This window comes from Peromyscus leucopus, chromosome 5 (assembly GCF_004664715.2).
Source record: "Peromyscus leucopus breed LL Stock chromosome 5, UCI_PerLeu_2.1, whole genome shotgun sequence".
NCBI lineage: Eukaryota > Metazoa > Chordata > Mammalia > Rodentia > Cricetidae > Peromyscus > Peromyscus leucopus.
Genome location: NC_051067.1, coordinates 87,531,466 through 87,549,000, shown reverse-complemented (window position 1 = coordinate 87,549,000; position 17,535 = coordinate 87,531,466). Strand labels below are relative to the sequence as shown.

General features: G+C 46.2%; 1 protein-coding gene across 2 annotated transcripts in view; it reads left to right on the top strand.

Annotated features, from left to right (window-relative positions):
* The window catches only part of Rnf150 (ring finger protein 150), a 226,823-nt gene that overhangs the window by 168,667 nt on the left and 40,621 nt on the right, over nucleotides 1–17,535 (top strand). For both annotated transcript variants that reach the window (XM_037206128.1, XM_028881791.2), the window contains exons 5-6: nucleotides 2,500–2,596; nucleotides 8,362–8,572. In XM_037206128.1, the coding sequence (XP_037062023.1) occupies nucleotides 2,500–2,596; nucleotides 8,362–8,572 (308 nt within the window). The remainder of the gene's footprint in view (nucleotides 1–2,499; nucleotides 2,597–8,361; nucleotides 8,573–17,535) is intronic.

Below are 17,535 nucleotides of genomic sequence, written 5' to 3'. Positions count from 1 at the left end.
TAGCAGGTCTGAGGGTAGTCTGCAAGGTGGGCCTTGGGCTGCACACTTTGGGGCAGGAGTTAATGCTTCAGGGTCCAAGGCAGGTTAAGCTCTCCAGGAAAACAGCTTTGCTGAGACTTTTCAAGTGCTTGGATAAGCTCCACCTAGACCAGAAGCGCCTCTACCCACATCTTCACAGAAACTCCTTGATCAGTGTTGACTGAACAACCAGGCGGTACAGCATTGCTGAGGAGTCACACGGGATGGCAGCGTGTGGGAACTGCTGGCTCCGGTGGAGACTGGCTGCCGCCGGCCATGCTTGAGCAGACAGACCCCCACTTCACAGGTGGCTGAGGACGTTAAGCACTTGTCTGAGTGTTAAGAGGCACTGACAGCTGGCCCTGCTGCCATCGGGTCTCCCACATATGTGCAGAAAACATATGTAATGGAAAAAAAGTGACGGATCTGTCACCCAGGAGTAGTCCAAGGGCCCAAAATGGCTGGCTTCTCCCAGAGGGACACAGATGGGTTAATGGGCTTAGACAAGAACCTTAAACCCTCAATATGGATCCTGAACTTGGGGAGATCAACACTGCCTTTGGGGGGGGGGGACAAGGGGCAGCCTCACACACCTTGGGTATCAGATGCCTCTTCTGACAGTGGTAGCTGTGGGCATCTACCTCCTCACCATGCTGCAGCGAGTCTGGCCAGCTGCCCGCACAGGGTGTTCCAGGAGCCATTTTGATTGGACCCCTCATTCTGCCAAGAACATTCTTCTTCTCTCCCCTTCATGTGTGGGGTGACCACCACTCAGCTCCCAGCCCTCCCATTTCCTCAGCGAGACCTTTTCCGTGCACGTAAACTCTGATCAATCTTCCAGTTGGAGCCCCCCCCAAACTCTGTGTACAAATCAGGTAATTTTCAACAAATATCTACTCACATTTGGCTTTATTTTAGGTATTTATTTCATCAGCCTCTGCCTTAGAAGAGGAACTGGTTACCAACACTCTCAGTACTAATTCTAAGTGTTAAACTCGATTGTTGGCATAAATCCTCATTAAAAGAATGTGTACTGTCAAGCTCCTGAGCAATGCGCCTGCAGGGTGTCCAGAGCAACAGGCTAGAAACAGAAGCTGCAGCCCCAGGCTGCTCTTCCCTTTCTAACTCCCAATCTGCTCTTCCCAGGGTTTCGGGTTTAGAGGTGTGCATGTTCGTGTGTGTGTGTGTGTGTGTGTGTGTGTGTGTGTGTGTGTGTGTGTGTGAGTGCTTGTGGAGGCCTAAGGTCAACCACCAGTGTTGTGCCTCAGAAGCTATCTGCCTTGTTTTTTTGTTTTTTTTGTTTTTTTTTTTTTTTTTTTTTTTTTTTTTTTTTTTTTTTTTTTTTGAGACATGATTTCTCACTGAGCCCTGGGGCTTGCCGTTCTTTTGGCGAAGCTGGCTGGCCAGTGAGCCCTGGAGATCCAGCTGCCTCTGCCTCACCAGTGTGTGCACAGATGACAAACACATCTGGCTTTTTACACACACTGGGGAGTTGGAGTGGGGGGAATCAACCTTGGATTGCTTGCACAGCAAAAACATCATCAACTGAGCTCTCTCAGCCCTGGTCCTATCCCAGAGACCGCTTAGTCATCCTCAGGATTTGAGTTCGTCTGCATTTCACTTTACAGTTTACAGACTGGTTGCTTCCTGAACCTCTCTAGTTAGCTAGAGCACTTTTTTTTTTTTTACAAAACTGAAAAGATCCAGACAGAAATGAAATGTTCTAAATGAGCCTTCCACTGAAAACAGAAAGTTCTGGCTCGTCTTGACCCAGGTGGGAAGCCCTAACACCTTCTGCCCATGGGAGTTCTTTTGAGTGAGAAATCTTTCTGAGCCAGCTTGTGAGCCATGTTGGAAGTTCAGCTAGGATGCTGTCTTCATATGCCCTTCCCCTGCCAGGCTGACCAGGTCTTATCATGGCTGGCATTGAGACTGGCAATGCAGTTGAATATAGCGCTGTACAGACTGTTATGTCACCCGCAGTGAAACCACGGGCCCTTTCACTCCATCTTCTGACTTGACAGCCACTAATCCACCAGAACAGCTTCATGTGTCCTTTGTGGTACTGTTTCCTGGAGCTCCTGTGCCCCTCTGTGGTCAGCATCCAAACACAAAGGGAAATCTTTACTTTGGAGGTGTCTTCTGATGGTGGCCAAGTAAACTTTCAGGCAGGGGGAGAAGGGGACACAAACCTTTACCAAGTCGTCCTGCAGGAGAGTTTCCCCCTCTAAGGGAGGGGAGATCTCTGTTTCTACAGCCTCCACCTTTTTTAAAAACCTGGGAAGAGTCGCTTGCAAAGCTTATGGGACACTCTTGCAGTCCAGGCAGATATGAGCTCAATTAGCACAAAGATATGCTTTGCTCCAAAAGTCCTAGGTTTGCTCCTCGTCAGCTGAGGAACCCTGGACAGGTCAGTGGGCTGTAACAGTCTAGGGAGTGTCTTGGTTACCACTGCTCTAAGACGTATGGTTCTCATTCCAGGCATCTTTTCCACAAGTCCTGTGTTGACCCCTGGCTTCTAGACCATCGCACCTGTCCCATGTGCAAGATGAACATTCTTAAAGCCCTAGGGATCCCGGTAAGCACAGCTCAGCCTATAGCCTCACCCTGTCTGTCTTTTCACATGCCCCCAAAGCAGGAAGAAAGCATCTTCCCTGGGTTGTCCACATCCCCTTGCTGGCACCACCCAATGACCTCTGTGTTCAAATATTCCTTTCACCTCCGCTGTGTCTGACCACAGTATCCACCATTTGTCTGTGAGTCAAGGAAGGTGCTGCTTCCATAGCTCATAGGCATCTCTTCAAGGGCAGGTGAGATGCAGAGCAGGTACAATCTATCAGTTGAGCACTAATGACCTCTCTGGTTACCACACCGCTTTGTCCTCAAGGAGATCTACATGCCACAGTTGGGGTACCTGCCGCTTCCTGATCTCCAGACATTCAGTGGGGAGTATTCCCTCCCATCCATGGGAGGAGGGGACCAAGAATGCAGCTCAAAGTGTCTGCTAAATTCACATCTCTGGAGACTTTGAGCAAAGAGGAAGTCAGATCCACTTAAATCCAACGCTGCCATCAGCTGCTTCAAAGTCATGTGTTTTCTGACATTTAGTGCTCTCCCTAGGGTCAGCCCCCTGCCAGCTGGCTTGACACTCCAGGAAAGCCTCTCCCAGGATTGTATCAAGTGAACACCACAAGTGGTAGTTAATGAGACACCAGCTGCTGGGTGTCATCCTCTATGGGCCGAGGAGGACAGGAAAGGAGCCAGACCAACAAATCCAGGAAGTACATGGGGAGATGTGAGGAAAACAGAGGCACTGTCTAAAAGGAGCCTCCAAAGCGAACACAGAAACTGCTCAGCCCTGTCCACCCACCCACTCCTGCTGCCACCTGTCTATTGCCCCTCCCCCCTGCCATGACAAAGAGTAAAGAGAATGCTAATGGTCCCAGAATGTCACTAAAGAATGAGATCATGTATCAAAGTGCTCTTGCATGCCAAAGAGCTTATTAGGAATATCTGAGGACTTCATTGGACAATGTGCCCAGGAGTGTTCTAAGAACCTGCTTTGGCTGGCTTGACTGCCCTGTGCCAGCTGCCTCAATGGCGGCTGATCCACCAAACATAAATCTACTCAAGAGACTGGAGCTTTGAGCTGAACTGTAGACACGGTGTACTAAGTTTTCAAACCAGAGTTGCGCATGCCCAGTGCTTTCAAGGCTAAACCATTCACAATGGATGTGGAACATGAGAGAAAATCCATATCCACCAGAGACTGGTGACGGCTTTTCACGTCTCTGGCTGTAACTGATTACTTTGAGGGAGAAGAAAAATGTGTACATGTTTGCACACACAAGTGTATGTGCTTGCATGGATGCATGGCATGGATGTGTGTGTGTAACTGGATGTGTACATGTGCATGTCTATTATTGCATGTGTGCACTGTGTCCTTGTGGGTCTTGATCAGGTTCGTTTTCTCTGTCAGTCAAAAGACCAAAAAGTAGGAAATACCTGAAGCAAAACAGGTAGCAGCAGAGAAATCTCAAGCTATGCAGACAGAATCAGCTGTTGGAGGAAGACGTTTATTGGGGATGAAGAAACACACGCACACAGCAGACACACAGAGAAAAAGACCCTCTTCACAGCAGAGCAGGGACTCAGAAAACCAAAAATCCAGTCTCTTCTCTAGGCCTGGGAGTTTTAAAGCCTCTGAAGAGTTTACTCCCCTACTTTAGGGTTGGTCAGTTTGAAGACAGATAGGATGGTTGATTGACCCACAACTGCTGTGTGAGAATGTCTGACCTGGCCGGTCTGTCCGCAGGGCCTGCCGGTGGGAAATACATGCCATCAGGAAGATGCTCTGGGGAAAGGCTTTCCCCGGACTGCATCAAGTGGGAGCTGATGAGACACCATCTGCTGGGTGTCATCCTCTCTGGGCCTTGAGCACAGCAAACACGCCAGGCCACCAAATCCAAGAAGTACACAGGGAGACAGGAGAAAACATAGGAGGGAAAGGCTGCCATCTTGGAGATTCACCCTTTATTACCAAGCCGTGGCCCTTCTCCCTGTTGGTCTACCTACAAGAGAATCTGTCTAACTCCTCGTCTCTCACTTGTATAATGCACACATGTGCTCACTTGAGTGTGTGTATGGGAGTCATTTTGTCCATGCATGAATGGGCTTGCATGTGTGTAAGTGTGTGCTGACATGTGTGCATGTATGTTCTTTCATGTGTGCATTGTGAGCTTGCATGTATGTGTTCACACGCACGTGCTTATATAAGTGTATTTGTGTTTGCACTTACACATGTGCATCATTTCATGTACTTCCTGTGACTCAGGATAGCTTCACGGCCTTCCTGTCATCCCTTCTCCCTTTGGTCAGGATGAGAAAGAAACCCTTGCTCTGGACTTAAATTTTGTGCTGAGTATTTGGTTCCAGATTTTCTTCCCATGGAAGTATAATTTCTTCAGAAGCTACTTATAACTGAATTCCAAATATTGATGTTAATTGTTTCTAAAATAGAATACTGAGTGGCCTTTTGGCATACTCCCAAACTAAATAACATTTTAACTTTTAGCAGTTGGACACTCTGGCTGAAACTCCAATGCCTGACAAGTCTGTGTGAGACTTGACTTAGCACACTCAGCTCCCAGAAAAATAAACATCGGTAGCATCTTTGGGCTCTGCCAAGGATTTTGAAGAGCCTGCTGAAGAGCATGACACATCCACACTCACCCCGCAGAACAGAACATCCCCATGAAGAATAAGACACATGCACTGTGTGGCTGCTTGGGAAGCATCACGGCATATGGCCACTCCTCTGCCTCCCAGGGCTCTCTTTTGTCCTGGGGAAGACAGATTCAGGGTTTTGGAGGGACTTGCGGTTTGGTTCCATCCCATCGTGTTGTTATCAGGGAGCACTATGCCTAAAAGGCATCAGTGCAATAATTTGTTTTATTGTTGAACTTTGCATGATTGAATCAGCACACAGCTGTGTTAATTAGGAAACATTTCTTATACAGACACGTCACAGAGGCAGTTTAAAGAAATGGTCTTAATTTTTCCCTATACTCTAAATTCAAGTTTAGTTTAATTTAGCTTACTTTACTACATATTCTATCTAGGCAACCCAGGCTAGTCTCAAACTCGTGATCCTCTGCCTCAAGCTCCCAAAGATCTCTGGAAGTCCAGGTGCGCACCCCGACACTGGCCTAGGGACCTGTCATTTAAGGACCATTGGGAAGAGGCCGTTGCTGCACACTGACATGGGCTGGTCCTCACCTCCAGATCCCCGACTCCACTGAGGGATCTTGTAGAGCTGGAGCCCTTCAGAGTCTCGAATGCTCTCAGTCTCAACATCACACTTAGGAATTACACCCAAGTCTCCTTGCAAGGACGTCAGCTCGAGAATGACTCCCGTGTGATTTTTGACCAATTCGATTATTCAACACAGACAGTTTGGATGCACTGGGTTTGTTTGTATTTTTGTTATTTTTAGCTCAGTGCATATGTACCATCTGTGGTAATCAACAAGTAAACATGAGTCAAAATCTAAGAGCTGGGGACAACATTTTGTATTTTGTATTCTGCCCACAATGAGCTAGAGTGAAAGCACATGTCATGATTGATGAAATCCTCACAGCAATACAAATTTTCTGTAACATTTTGTCAAAAGAAATCTTAAAGGGAAAAGGAAGGACCTTTTTTATTTTTCTTTATTTCTGAGACCTTCATATGCTTATAAAGTGAACTACAGTGGAAAGCTTTGCTGTTTCCAGAAGTTTCTATCCGTGCCCTACATTGCAGCCCCACCTATCCATCTGGGGCAGGTCTCCCTTACAGAACAGAAGTTTTCGTGAATCCTCCTCCCAGCTCTCATGGGACCCAGATGTGAGGCTGGGAAACACCTTCCACCATCATTGTTCTCCAGATGTGAACAGGATGACAATCACCATTGAACAGAAAACCCTGTGTAGCTAGAGCAGCCCTGAGCTTCTAACTCTTAGCCATTGATTTATTTGGTGGCTTTCCTCATACTACCCGAATTTCAGCACCTAGACACAGTTTGTTAGCAAACAGCCTTGGATATAGTCTTAAAACAGTAAGATTTGGGCTTTTTTCAAGAGGTAGAAACATTTCTGACTATCCATGTAGATTCACTACAAATTGGGAGGTTCTGGGAGGTTGATCCATTACCTGTTACATCCAAACCGAAGTTGTTGCACCTGTAGCCATTGATACCTCACCATCTCTGCTCCCACTCTTCTGTGAAGAGTAGAGCAAAGGTTCTCCTGACCCACAAAATAAGAACTTGGTTAAAGTGTACTGAACTAAAGCCGGAGCACGGAAAACGAGAACCACCAAACAGAGTCACAGTTTCAAAGACTGAACTAGTCATTGTTGCACATGCATGCACTGGGTTGTTTATCTGCACCAGCGATTAGTGCTGTCTGTCCTTCTGGAAGCCTCTTCCACTCGACACTCAGCCCTTAAGTGTTTTGTTCAGTAAATACAAAGCATATCTCAGTTCTGCACAGAATTTTATAGTTCTTAAAGTATTTTCTAAAACCCTCCTGTCATTGATCTTGGCAAGATTCTAATATGCCCAAGTTTTGAGAGCAGAAATCTGAGACTCAGATAAAACACTCAAATCAATATTTACTGAGCATCTAATCATTGTGGCATGACATGGAAGCCTGGGAATCGAAATCAAGATGCAGCTGCTCATTATGACTCTTGTGACCAGTGGCAAGAGAACAAGACAGTGACAATTGACCACCAACCCCAAGTGCCACATGAGGCACTACAGGATCAGAGACCACTGCTTGGGAGAGAGCCCTCCTTAGAAATGGTGACATTGTTGGGAATTAAAGAGAGATTAGCAATCCCCGGGGGGTCAGGTTGAAACCTTAAGAAGGGAACAGGAGGGCAGAAGGCATATATCATCCCAAGCAGAGGGACAGTGAGTACCAATGTGGGGCCCATTCAGTGCAAACCTGGAATTCCTTGCCTTGCCTTGGCTGTCATGCTTTGCAGACTCTGGGAGTAGAAAACATGGAATTGTCATCCTTCATGACAGAGAAGTCAACATACAAATCAAACAGACAGACAGACAGAGAAAACCTCATAGCCAGTCAGGCAGCCGAGACTACACATTGGAGACCACTCCAGGAGTCTTCAATAAAACAGAGACAGAGGCCCATGTGGAAGAGAAGGGAGTAAAGGACCTATCGAACACGTGACTAATCCCGTGTTAAGGACGTAGAAATATTTTTCTACAGCTGATTTTTGGCTTATATTTTTTAAAAGTAGCCTCACCGTGTGTGTGTGTGTGTGTGTGTGTGTGTGTGTGTGTGTGTGTGTGTGCGCGCGCGTGTGCATGCATGTATCCTCCCAGTGAGTAAGATCTTCTCCCTCTCACTTCCATATCATGTTTGTAAACAATGCAGAAGACTGATGATAATTAGCAGGCTGCTAGCTCCATCCTGTGTGGGGGAATAAACTCTCTGTATAAAAGGAAGTCCTAGTTTTATCATTATAAATAAAGATCATGTAGTCCTCTTAACTAGTTATCTAAATATAGAGATTTTGGTACACTTGAAATTAAATCTTTACACTTATATCTAGAAGGAACCTTTAGAAAGGAAATGGGGGAAGATGTTTTCATAACAATGAAACTACATATATATGAACCTACAGAGAAATGTTTTTTAAATAAAGCAGCTTAAAAACAAAACAGTAGAACAAAGAGCTTAATTTTACATTCAGACAAAATATTTAGGCTGTAGACATTGTGTCTCTAAAACAAGAATGTGCTCTAAGATGGATCCTTCTTGTTCTCCTCAGCCCAATGCCGACTGCATGGACGACTTGCCCATTGATTTTGAGGGCTCTCTAGGAGGCCCACCAACCAATCAGATCACAGGCGCCAGTGATACCACAGTAAACGAAAGCTCAGTCACTTTGGACCCTGCTGTGAGGACAGTGGGAGCCCTACAGGTGGTCCAGGACCCAGACCCTGTACCCCAGGAAGGAGAAGCCATCTTTACAACTAACAGTAAGTCTTTCAAAGGACCATCACCAACAGGGTTATTGCCTCCTGGGGATTGGAGAACAAATAACATACATCACTGTGTGATGGTTGATGTTATCAACTTGATAGAATTTAGAATTACCTAGGAGACAGCCCATAGACAAGCCTGTGAAGGCATATCTAGATTAGGTTAGTGTCTGGGCATACCTGTGAAAGACTGTCTAGATTAAGTTCATCAGTGTGGGAAGACTCTCTTTAACTATGGGTGGCATCGCACCAGGGGCTGGGATCTTAGCAGAATAAAAAGGAAGCAGAAAGCTGAACAATAGCGTTCACGGATCTCTGCTTACGGCTGTGATGGCTTCTGACGTCAGAAGGCAGGTAAGAGAAGCAAATGTCAGGGACACGGCTTCCTACATTGTATCTGCTGTGCTGCACATACAGGGGGCACTCGCCCCTTGAGTTTGCCGGTGTGTGGAGAAGCTGGTCTAATCGGTGTGCAGCAGCAGCTTTCCCGTTGCTGGGGCACTTGGTTGTACACGGCACATCTTTATTTTAGTTATTTGATTTGATTTGATTAAAAGACACAATCCTTTTATGGTTGCCTAAGCTAATTTCAGTATCTGAGATGGAATGGTACACCAACCTCCAGAGAAGCTTGGACTAGAGTGTGTGTGGTTGTTTATGATATGCCTTTAGATGAGCATTTTGAGATGTTTCCTGCCTATCCCACATAGATAGTCACTAAGTCCTGTGCTGTTTGCTGGTAATTGTCATAAAAATATCTAAATGTCTGTATGAGCATTGAGATTGAAGCTAAAATCTAAAGCACCTACTATTCAGTCAAATATAGTAGGAGATAAAAGCCTTGGGAGTTCTAAGAAAATCAGCATACAAATTAACTGAGTTAAGTTTGAAGTTAAAAGAGTGGGTGGAAAATGGAGTTTTTAATAAAGTGTATTTCTTTCTCTTGGTAGAAGCAATATATTCACTATGGAAAAGTATAAAGGCAAATTTAATCATCTGAGTTATTTCCATTGAAGTCAACTTCTTTTTTACATATTTGTGATAGATTTTATAGAATCTATAAAAAAAAGGCTAAGATGTAAAGACTGGTATTTTTTCTGATTAACTATAATCTTAATTATTGGAAGATTGAAAGATAAAAAAAAATTTCAAAGAGACCTTAGGCAGGGTATCACAATCCAGAAATAGTCACTTGTAATAATACACTCTAGTTTCTTTTTCTTTTTTTACATGTATTGTTTGGGGGTGGAGTGTGCTTGTGTGTCACAGGGCTCATGTGGAGGTCACAGGGGAACGTACCAGAGTTGTTCTTTCCGTTCACTGTGTGGGTTCCAGGGATCAAACTCAGGTTGTCAGGCTTGGTGGCAAGCCTTTGCCAGGTGAACCATCTCACCTGCCCACCATGCTCTACTTCCTGATAGAGTGGAGACGCTCCTGCAGATGTGAGCTGCTGAGCACTCCAGCGCTCCCACAGGACTTCCATAGACGTAACATGAGAGGAATTTAGCATGACGCACCATGCTTTCATGGTGCAAGGATCTCAGATTGAAACATTGAGCCGTAGATATTAGAGATTCCCTAAAGACTGATTCGATCCTGTTGTTTTCACGGTACTGAAGTCATGGAGGCCGTGCTTGTGATGTGGTGTGAATTGTCTAGTAGCCTAGCACACAAATGTAAATGGGTAGCGCTCACTTGATTAATATACTTTATTTAACCAAATATACCCCAAAGATTTTATATTCTTTTTCCTATAGTTGATCTTCAGAATGTGGGATGTAGTCCACACTTCTTGTGTGTTGGGATTTAGGCTAGTTAGCCACATGAGAAGGGCTTGGTATCCTGTGTAACAAGCAGCTTACCGCCTTGGAACACATAGATGGACACTCTCAGTGCTGTAAAAGAACCTTGAAGATTGGTAGTTACTGTTTTGTTTGTCTGTTTTGTTTTGTTTTTTGAGACAGGGTTTCTCTGTGTAGCCCTGGCTGTCCTGGAACTCACACTATAGACTACACACAGGCCTCGAACTTAGAGATCTGCCTACCACTGCCTCTCAAGTGCTGAGATTAAAGGTGTGTGCTGCCACCACCTAGTATTGTCCTTGTTTGTAGTCAGAATAAACGTCTAATTTGTGCCATAAGAAAACTGCAGCCCAGAGGAGCGAATGTCTGACCTGGGTCCTCAGGAAGTTCTCTCACAGTGAGAATTAGGCTTTGTCGTTTTCCTATTACTGACATCTGCTGCCACCTGGGACATCTGGGCCCTAGTGGACTCATTGAGGAGCACTGAAGGTCTGGGAGAACCTTGCCAGTCCGAAAACATTCAAGCCACGGGTATTTTCTAAGCTCCTGTAAGAAGAACAGAATTCTAAGTGGGCCATTCTCCTTGCAATAGAATTCGACTGACCAAAGATAGCACATCACATGCTGCAGTCCTTGATTTGGAAATCTGTTGCACGCTTCTCACAGACCCCAATGAAGCCCAGGTGACAAATGAAAAATGTGTTTTGATTTGATGTGTTAAATAGCATCCAAAACGAAACAAATATAAATACACTGTGAGCTAAAATTCATCCACAACAAAACAGAAAATTACAGTCTGCAGCCATGCGATCCATAAACCTTGAGCTCTCCAAGTGAAATAGAATTGGAGTATGCCGGCCAAAGCATACTGTTGGACAAAGTTAGATGTCTATTGAACGCCGTGAGGTAAACGTGTGCAGTGTAAGCTTGAAGCAGGGACCCTCTGTTCACAACAGGAGAAAAAAAAATGCCATGTGGTTTCAGAAGCAAGCTTTGGTGAAGGAGAAGGTGAAGTCAAATGAGCATGCCTGTGCTCAGAGGGTCGGCAGGCAACATGAATGTGCTTGGAGAGATTCCTTTCTTAGCAGAGCAGCTGAATGTTGCAAACAAAATATTTTTCCTAGGCCATCTACTTCTGATTTGTTCCATTTATTTGGATTTAACAGAAATGAACAGACAAAATGACTATAGGAGCCTTAAGGAGAGAATTTTCTGTAAATTTTCTAGCGTCGTCTTTAAACAGATCAGTTAGTGAACAAGCGTGAATCTGCTGCTGAGTGTGCAACGATTCCCATTCTCATCAACACCATTTTCATCGGCAGCTCTCTGATGTTGTCTGATAGTTGGGGCTCAGTGCAGGGGGCCATGGGGATGGCCCCAAGTCCAGTCCCTGGCACAACAAGAATGTAGACGGGACATGGTGCTGTAAATCCCAAGCAAACAGCCAAGCGGAGACCTTGGTATAAATTATCCTCTGTCCTTACACCTACACAAATCAGGGAATACAGAAAATGAAGAGCTTGTAGCAGTTTACAGATGCGTAGCAACAGACCAAACGGCCCCCTTTGAAGCCTGTTCCCTACAGTCACTCCCAACAGTCTTGTGAGGTAAATATTATTTTTATCCTCCTTTCGCTGATGTGAATGCGGAGGCCCTGAGAGATGAAAGGCATTGACCAGAGGCCACACACTAGCGACAGCTGCTCCTGGAACTCAAGCCAAGCTGACGGGCCAAGGGTGTACAGGGGAGGCCCAGGGAACGCATCCTGGCTCGCTCACTTTCCATCCAGTGTAGTTAGTCACTTCTGGACACTTCCGATCTCCCAAAAGTTCCCAACTCTGCTCAGTTCCAAGTGGCACTGCTGTTCCTACCTCCCTTGCCATCTTCTGAGCAAACAGAGCTGGTGTGCTGTGGTGGGTCCGGTGGGTGGCAATCCTCTCAGCACCCGTAGCAGGAAGGTGTAAGTAGATTGCCACTGAAGATGGGGAAATCTGGCATTAAGGGATCATCTTCAGCTCCCAGAAAAGGGAGAGAAAGAAAAGACAATCATTTACAAAGTCACAAAGTGCCTGGCTTGCAGCTCTGGCCCCGGGAGAAAGGATTTTCCGTTGTCTGCTCAGTGCCCCTGACCATCTCTCTGCTGCCATCCGGACCTAACAGTCCACATTCTCCTCGACCTCTAGTCCTGCAGACGGTGTTCAGACACCCCCTCGGCACTCTCTACCTGCAGGCCTGGCCATGGCAAACTCTTGCCTCTGACTCCCAAGAACTGACTGCAGATGGTTGGGATTGCTTCCACTGGGGGAAAAGGTGTCTTAGGAACAAAAGACAACACAGCTAAACAATCGTTCCCAAGCCTTTGGAGCCTCCAGAGAGGAGCTAAAGAATGACGCGAGGGGAGAAGACTTATTGCACCTCCCCAAACCCCCAAGCTCCAGCTGGCATCTTCTCAGGAAATTCTGAAGCCTTCCTTCTAGTTTTCAAGTGGGCTGTTGACTCTACAATCTGCCTCCTTCTTGCCTGTTGGAACACTCCAAGCCTGTGAGACGGATCTGCCTCAGAAAGGCTGCTGAAGGATCATGATCCTTTGCCCTCCTACCGTGCCTCGCCACAGCCGGCCCAAGCGGAGAAGGGGAGAGATGGGTAGAATCTCAAAATCTCAGACTCCCAGAACATTCTGAGAAGTGCTCGGCATGGCCAGGAGTGCTGGTTTTCAGGCTTCATAGAAGGAACCAAGCCTTGTGAGCAAGTGCAGAGGCCAAACTAAGGGAAAAGGTGAACTGGGTTTCCTCTGGAAATGCCCTTTGCTAGCTTCCTGTCAGCAAATCTGATCTATTGGATGCACATGGCCTGTAACATCTTCATGCTGCATTTTTATTTTTGTTTTACTGATGAATAAAATGCAGGGCATGAGTGTACTGCCCACCCCACCCCACCCCTACCCCGGGATGAGTATTCCAGCAGCCCCAAGGTTGTCTAGTTCCTCTTAGATAACTGACAATTAAGAGTCTCAAATTTATGGGGTGGTGGGGGTACATACCTCTAATCTCAGCACTCGGGAGACAGAAGCAGGTGGATCTCTGAGAGTTCAAGGCCAGTCCTGTCTACAGAGTGAATTCCAGAATAGCCAAGGCTATACAGACAAACCCTGTCTCGACAAAACAAAACAAACAAACAAAACGTCTCAAACTCAAATCAAAAAGAAAACTTTGCTTTCTTCTGGGCCCTTCCGTTCCAGTTCTCTCCCTCACAAGAGAAGGATCTGTGTCGACTCCTCTCCAAGGTCTCTGCATCCTGCACAGCACAGTCAGTTGGTAGCCAGTGTTTCTTGTGGTCCTCTCCTCCTTCCAGGAGCACCTTTAGGACGGTGTAAATGCAGGTGCACACAGCCACAGTGTGTTTGTGGAAGGCAGAGGACATCGGCGTTTGTTGTCTTCTTCCACCTTGTTTGAGGCAGGGTCCCTCTGTTAGTTGCTGCAGTGTATGACAGGCTAGCTGGCCTGTGAGCTTCAGGAATTCCGGGTTTCCTCCTCCCACCCTTCCCTAGGCCCGTGAGGATTAATGAAGTGTGCAACCATGTCCAGCTTTTTCCATAAGTTCAAACTCAGGTCCTCACTGTGCACAGGAAATGCTTTACCCACCGAACTATCTCCCCAGCCTCTTCTGCTTCTTTGCTCCCCACATCTGTGCAAGGAAATGAAGCAGGAAGAGTCTCAGAAGAACACAAAAGAGTTAGTGTCTGGGTGTGTTAATGCTCTCTGTCTCAAACCGCATACTTAGCTGCTGTCAACTATGAAATCGCTCACTTAAAAGAACTTTGAGGTAGATGAGTCCTTTAATGGGGAATAGATACACCACATGCCCTACCCCATGAGTGTGTATTTGTATGCACACATGTGTGTGCCACTCACACTCTTCAAAATGCATTTACACGACGAAAAGCATTGCTGAACACAGAAATTGCAGTACTCAAAGTGGTTCTGACATATCAACTCCCGCGACTGTCCCAGGGACCAGCCTGCATCCTCCAGAGGCACATGCTTCAAACCAATTATGGACAAAACTTCCAAAGAGCTCATTCAGAGCTATGTGTTTAGCTCTGAATGATTCCTGTCTCTGATTCAGGGAACTCAACAGACAGCTCTCTGGGGACTCTTCATGCTGAAATATGGGTTTTGTTTTTTCCCTAACCAGGCCAGAAGCAACATTGACTTCCATTTTTGAAGTCCCATGATTTTTTTAGTGATCCCTTGATAAATTACTCATAATATCAGCATTGTAAATGCCCCAAGACCTGCTCTGACCTTAACTCAACATAAACACAAGACAACGAAATATAATACAGACTTTCCAGGGAGCCTGACCTTGAACTCTGGGAATCACTACCTTAGGGGGAAAGAGTGCTGGTGTGAACATCACACCATATTTCAGAAACACAAGTATACCTCACTGCTTTTGTGAAGTAGCCGTTTTCAGAATTCTGTGTGAGTTAAAATATGTGGGTGTGTTCAGAAGCAAACACCCTGAGATGAAGCATGCCACCGTCTATGAGGGAGCTGCCAGAGTGAGTAGCTACATCTGCTTTTCTACCAGACATTAAAGCCAGAAGTGTCAGAGTAGCTGTCCTGGAGATTGGATTAATATGCCATGAGATGATTTCCCTCAGTGCCCATAAGATGCACATTTTCCCTGGCAAGATGAACACTTTAATTTGGGTGCATGTTCCCGCTGTGGTACACAAAAGAATCAGTCAGCTCACCTCAGATGAGAAACCCCGCCGGGCGGTGGTGGCTCACACCTTTAATCCCAGCATTCAGGAGGCGAGGCAGGCGGATCTCTGTGAGTTCGAGGCCAGCCTGGTCTACAAAGCGAGTTCCAGGAAAGGCGCAAAGCTACACAGAGAAACCCTGTCTCGAAAAAGAGAGAGAGAGAGAGAGAGAGAGAGAGAGAGAGAGAGAGAGAGAGAGAGAGAGAGAAACCCCACCGCACCTCCTCTCCACGACACTGGCAAGCCACAGCAGACTACTTTTCTATAAAACCAAGTGTCTGCAGCTGGAGACACCACTACAGACAAGTTTCCATGTCTCTCCCTGTGTCAGGTCCCTGCAGCAACATCCTCATTGTTCCACAGCTCTTCAGCCCAGTGGCAGCCCAGCAGAGACCCAGCTGTGGTCAAGAGCAGAGAGCCTTGCAGCCAGCATGCGCCTTCATCATCAAGTGCACCCAGATGGAGGCTGTCCCATCCTCAATCCACCAGGCTTTCCATAACAGCATTCCTCCTCAATTAAAAACACTTGCCAATCTCAAAATGTCCACTGGGGGCCAGACTCCCAGGGTCCTCCTGTCTCGTGTGTCTGGTGCCTCTGACAGGGAAAATTGACAATCTGCAGATTCACAAACAACCCAAGAGAAAATTAATCAGTTTCTACTGAAGATTGCCACTTGACACACTGTGCCTAAATCTGACACACACTGTCCACCCAGAAGAAACTTGCCCCCTGGTGAGACTCCGCAAGCAGGTTAAACCCATTTGTTGCTGGGATTTTTGTCTCAGATGTTCTGATCTGCTCATGGACAGCACCATCTCTAATTTGATTAATTCCTCACAATGCTGTCTCACTTTTGATATGTGTCCTGGTTCAGCAGCTGTAACCAGAGCAAGCTGGCACTTTCCCAAAAACTGCCACATTGAGCAGGAAGTCAGCTGGTACTGACTGGCTGGAAAACAAGCAGGCAGGTCAGAGATTCCTGAGTGCCCCAACAGCACCAGGTATAAACGAGATGGCGTGTCTGCTTGTGTTTCAACTCTCATATCATGCCAAAATTCCATTATTCAAAGACTGAGAAAGCAAGAACAGTGGAGGATGCCTTTTGGATGACGTAAGGACTGGCTTAACAGGTCAAAGACTGGGAATTAGGGAGGTCACAGAACTACAGAGGGAAAGCGAATCAATAACTATGTTCCAGGAACTTACACTAACAGATACCAAGGGAAGGCTATAGCCCCAGGCAGGAAATTGAGCCTTATTCTTGGTTTGGCCTCTGGTTATTGCTGTGACCTTGGACAAATCACAGTGTCCTCTTTTCTCCTGGACAATTACTCTAGCAGGCCATTCCTGAGAACATGTCCAGGCCTCTGACTCTGTCTGTAGACAGTGTCCTGTCTCAGGAAGACGTGGAGTCTCACTAGGACATCTCAAGATCTTGCATCCTCACCTCCAAGCCCTTCTTGTCACCTTGTCACCTTGCGCCAGCACCTCTGAAGCAATCCAGTAAGACCTGCACCCTCTGCTTTCTCGGGGCCACACTTTGAAGACTAGAGAGGATCTCTGCAACAGTCAAGTAAAGTGAACGCCGGTGGCAAAGACTGCATGCAGAGGCAGCTGAAACTACAGCACCGCTGCCCGTGGTACAAGTGCAGCCTGGGCTCTTTCTGGGAGCCTCTGCTCACAGGGCAGTTTGCTACATGTTCCATGTACCAGCAGAGTTTATGTCATACATTTATATTCAATACACATTAGATGTATGTATGTATGTGTGTATGTGTAGGTGGGTGAATGAGTGGTAGGTAGATGATCAATGGATTGGTAAATAGATGATAGGCAAATAAATATAGGTGGTTGATGGATAGATGATGTGTGGGTAATAGATGAATGGATGGATATAGTGATTTGTTTGGGGTTTTTGTTTTTGTTGGTTTTATTTTTGTCTTGGGGAGTTTGGGGTATCTTTTTGGTTTTTTGTTTTTGTTTGTTGGTTTTGGTTTTTCAAGATGGAGGAGTTTCTCTGTGTAGCCTTGGCTGTCCTGGAACTTGCTCTGTAGACCAGGCTGGCCTCGAACTCACAGAGATCCACCTGCCTCTGCCTCCCAAGTACTGGGATTAAAGGCGTGCGCTGCTGCCGCCACCACCACTGGACCCAGGTGTGGTGAATTTAAGGTAATCAACAGCAATGACAGAAGGTGAGGGAGATTATATTATGTTACATGCATTGTATATTGCCTGCTAATGAAAAAAAATCAAATATATATCCTGAGGGCATTCAAGCTGGAGCACATAGCACTACATCTAATCCTGTGGAATAACACTGTGGCTCTACTCCCGTGGGACACAGGTACACAGAGATAAACCAGTCCCAAGTCATAAGAATGAAGCTTGT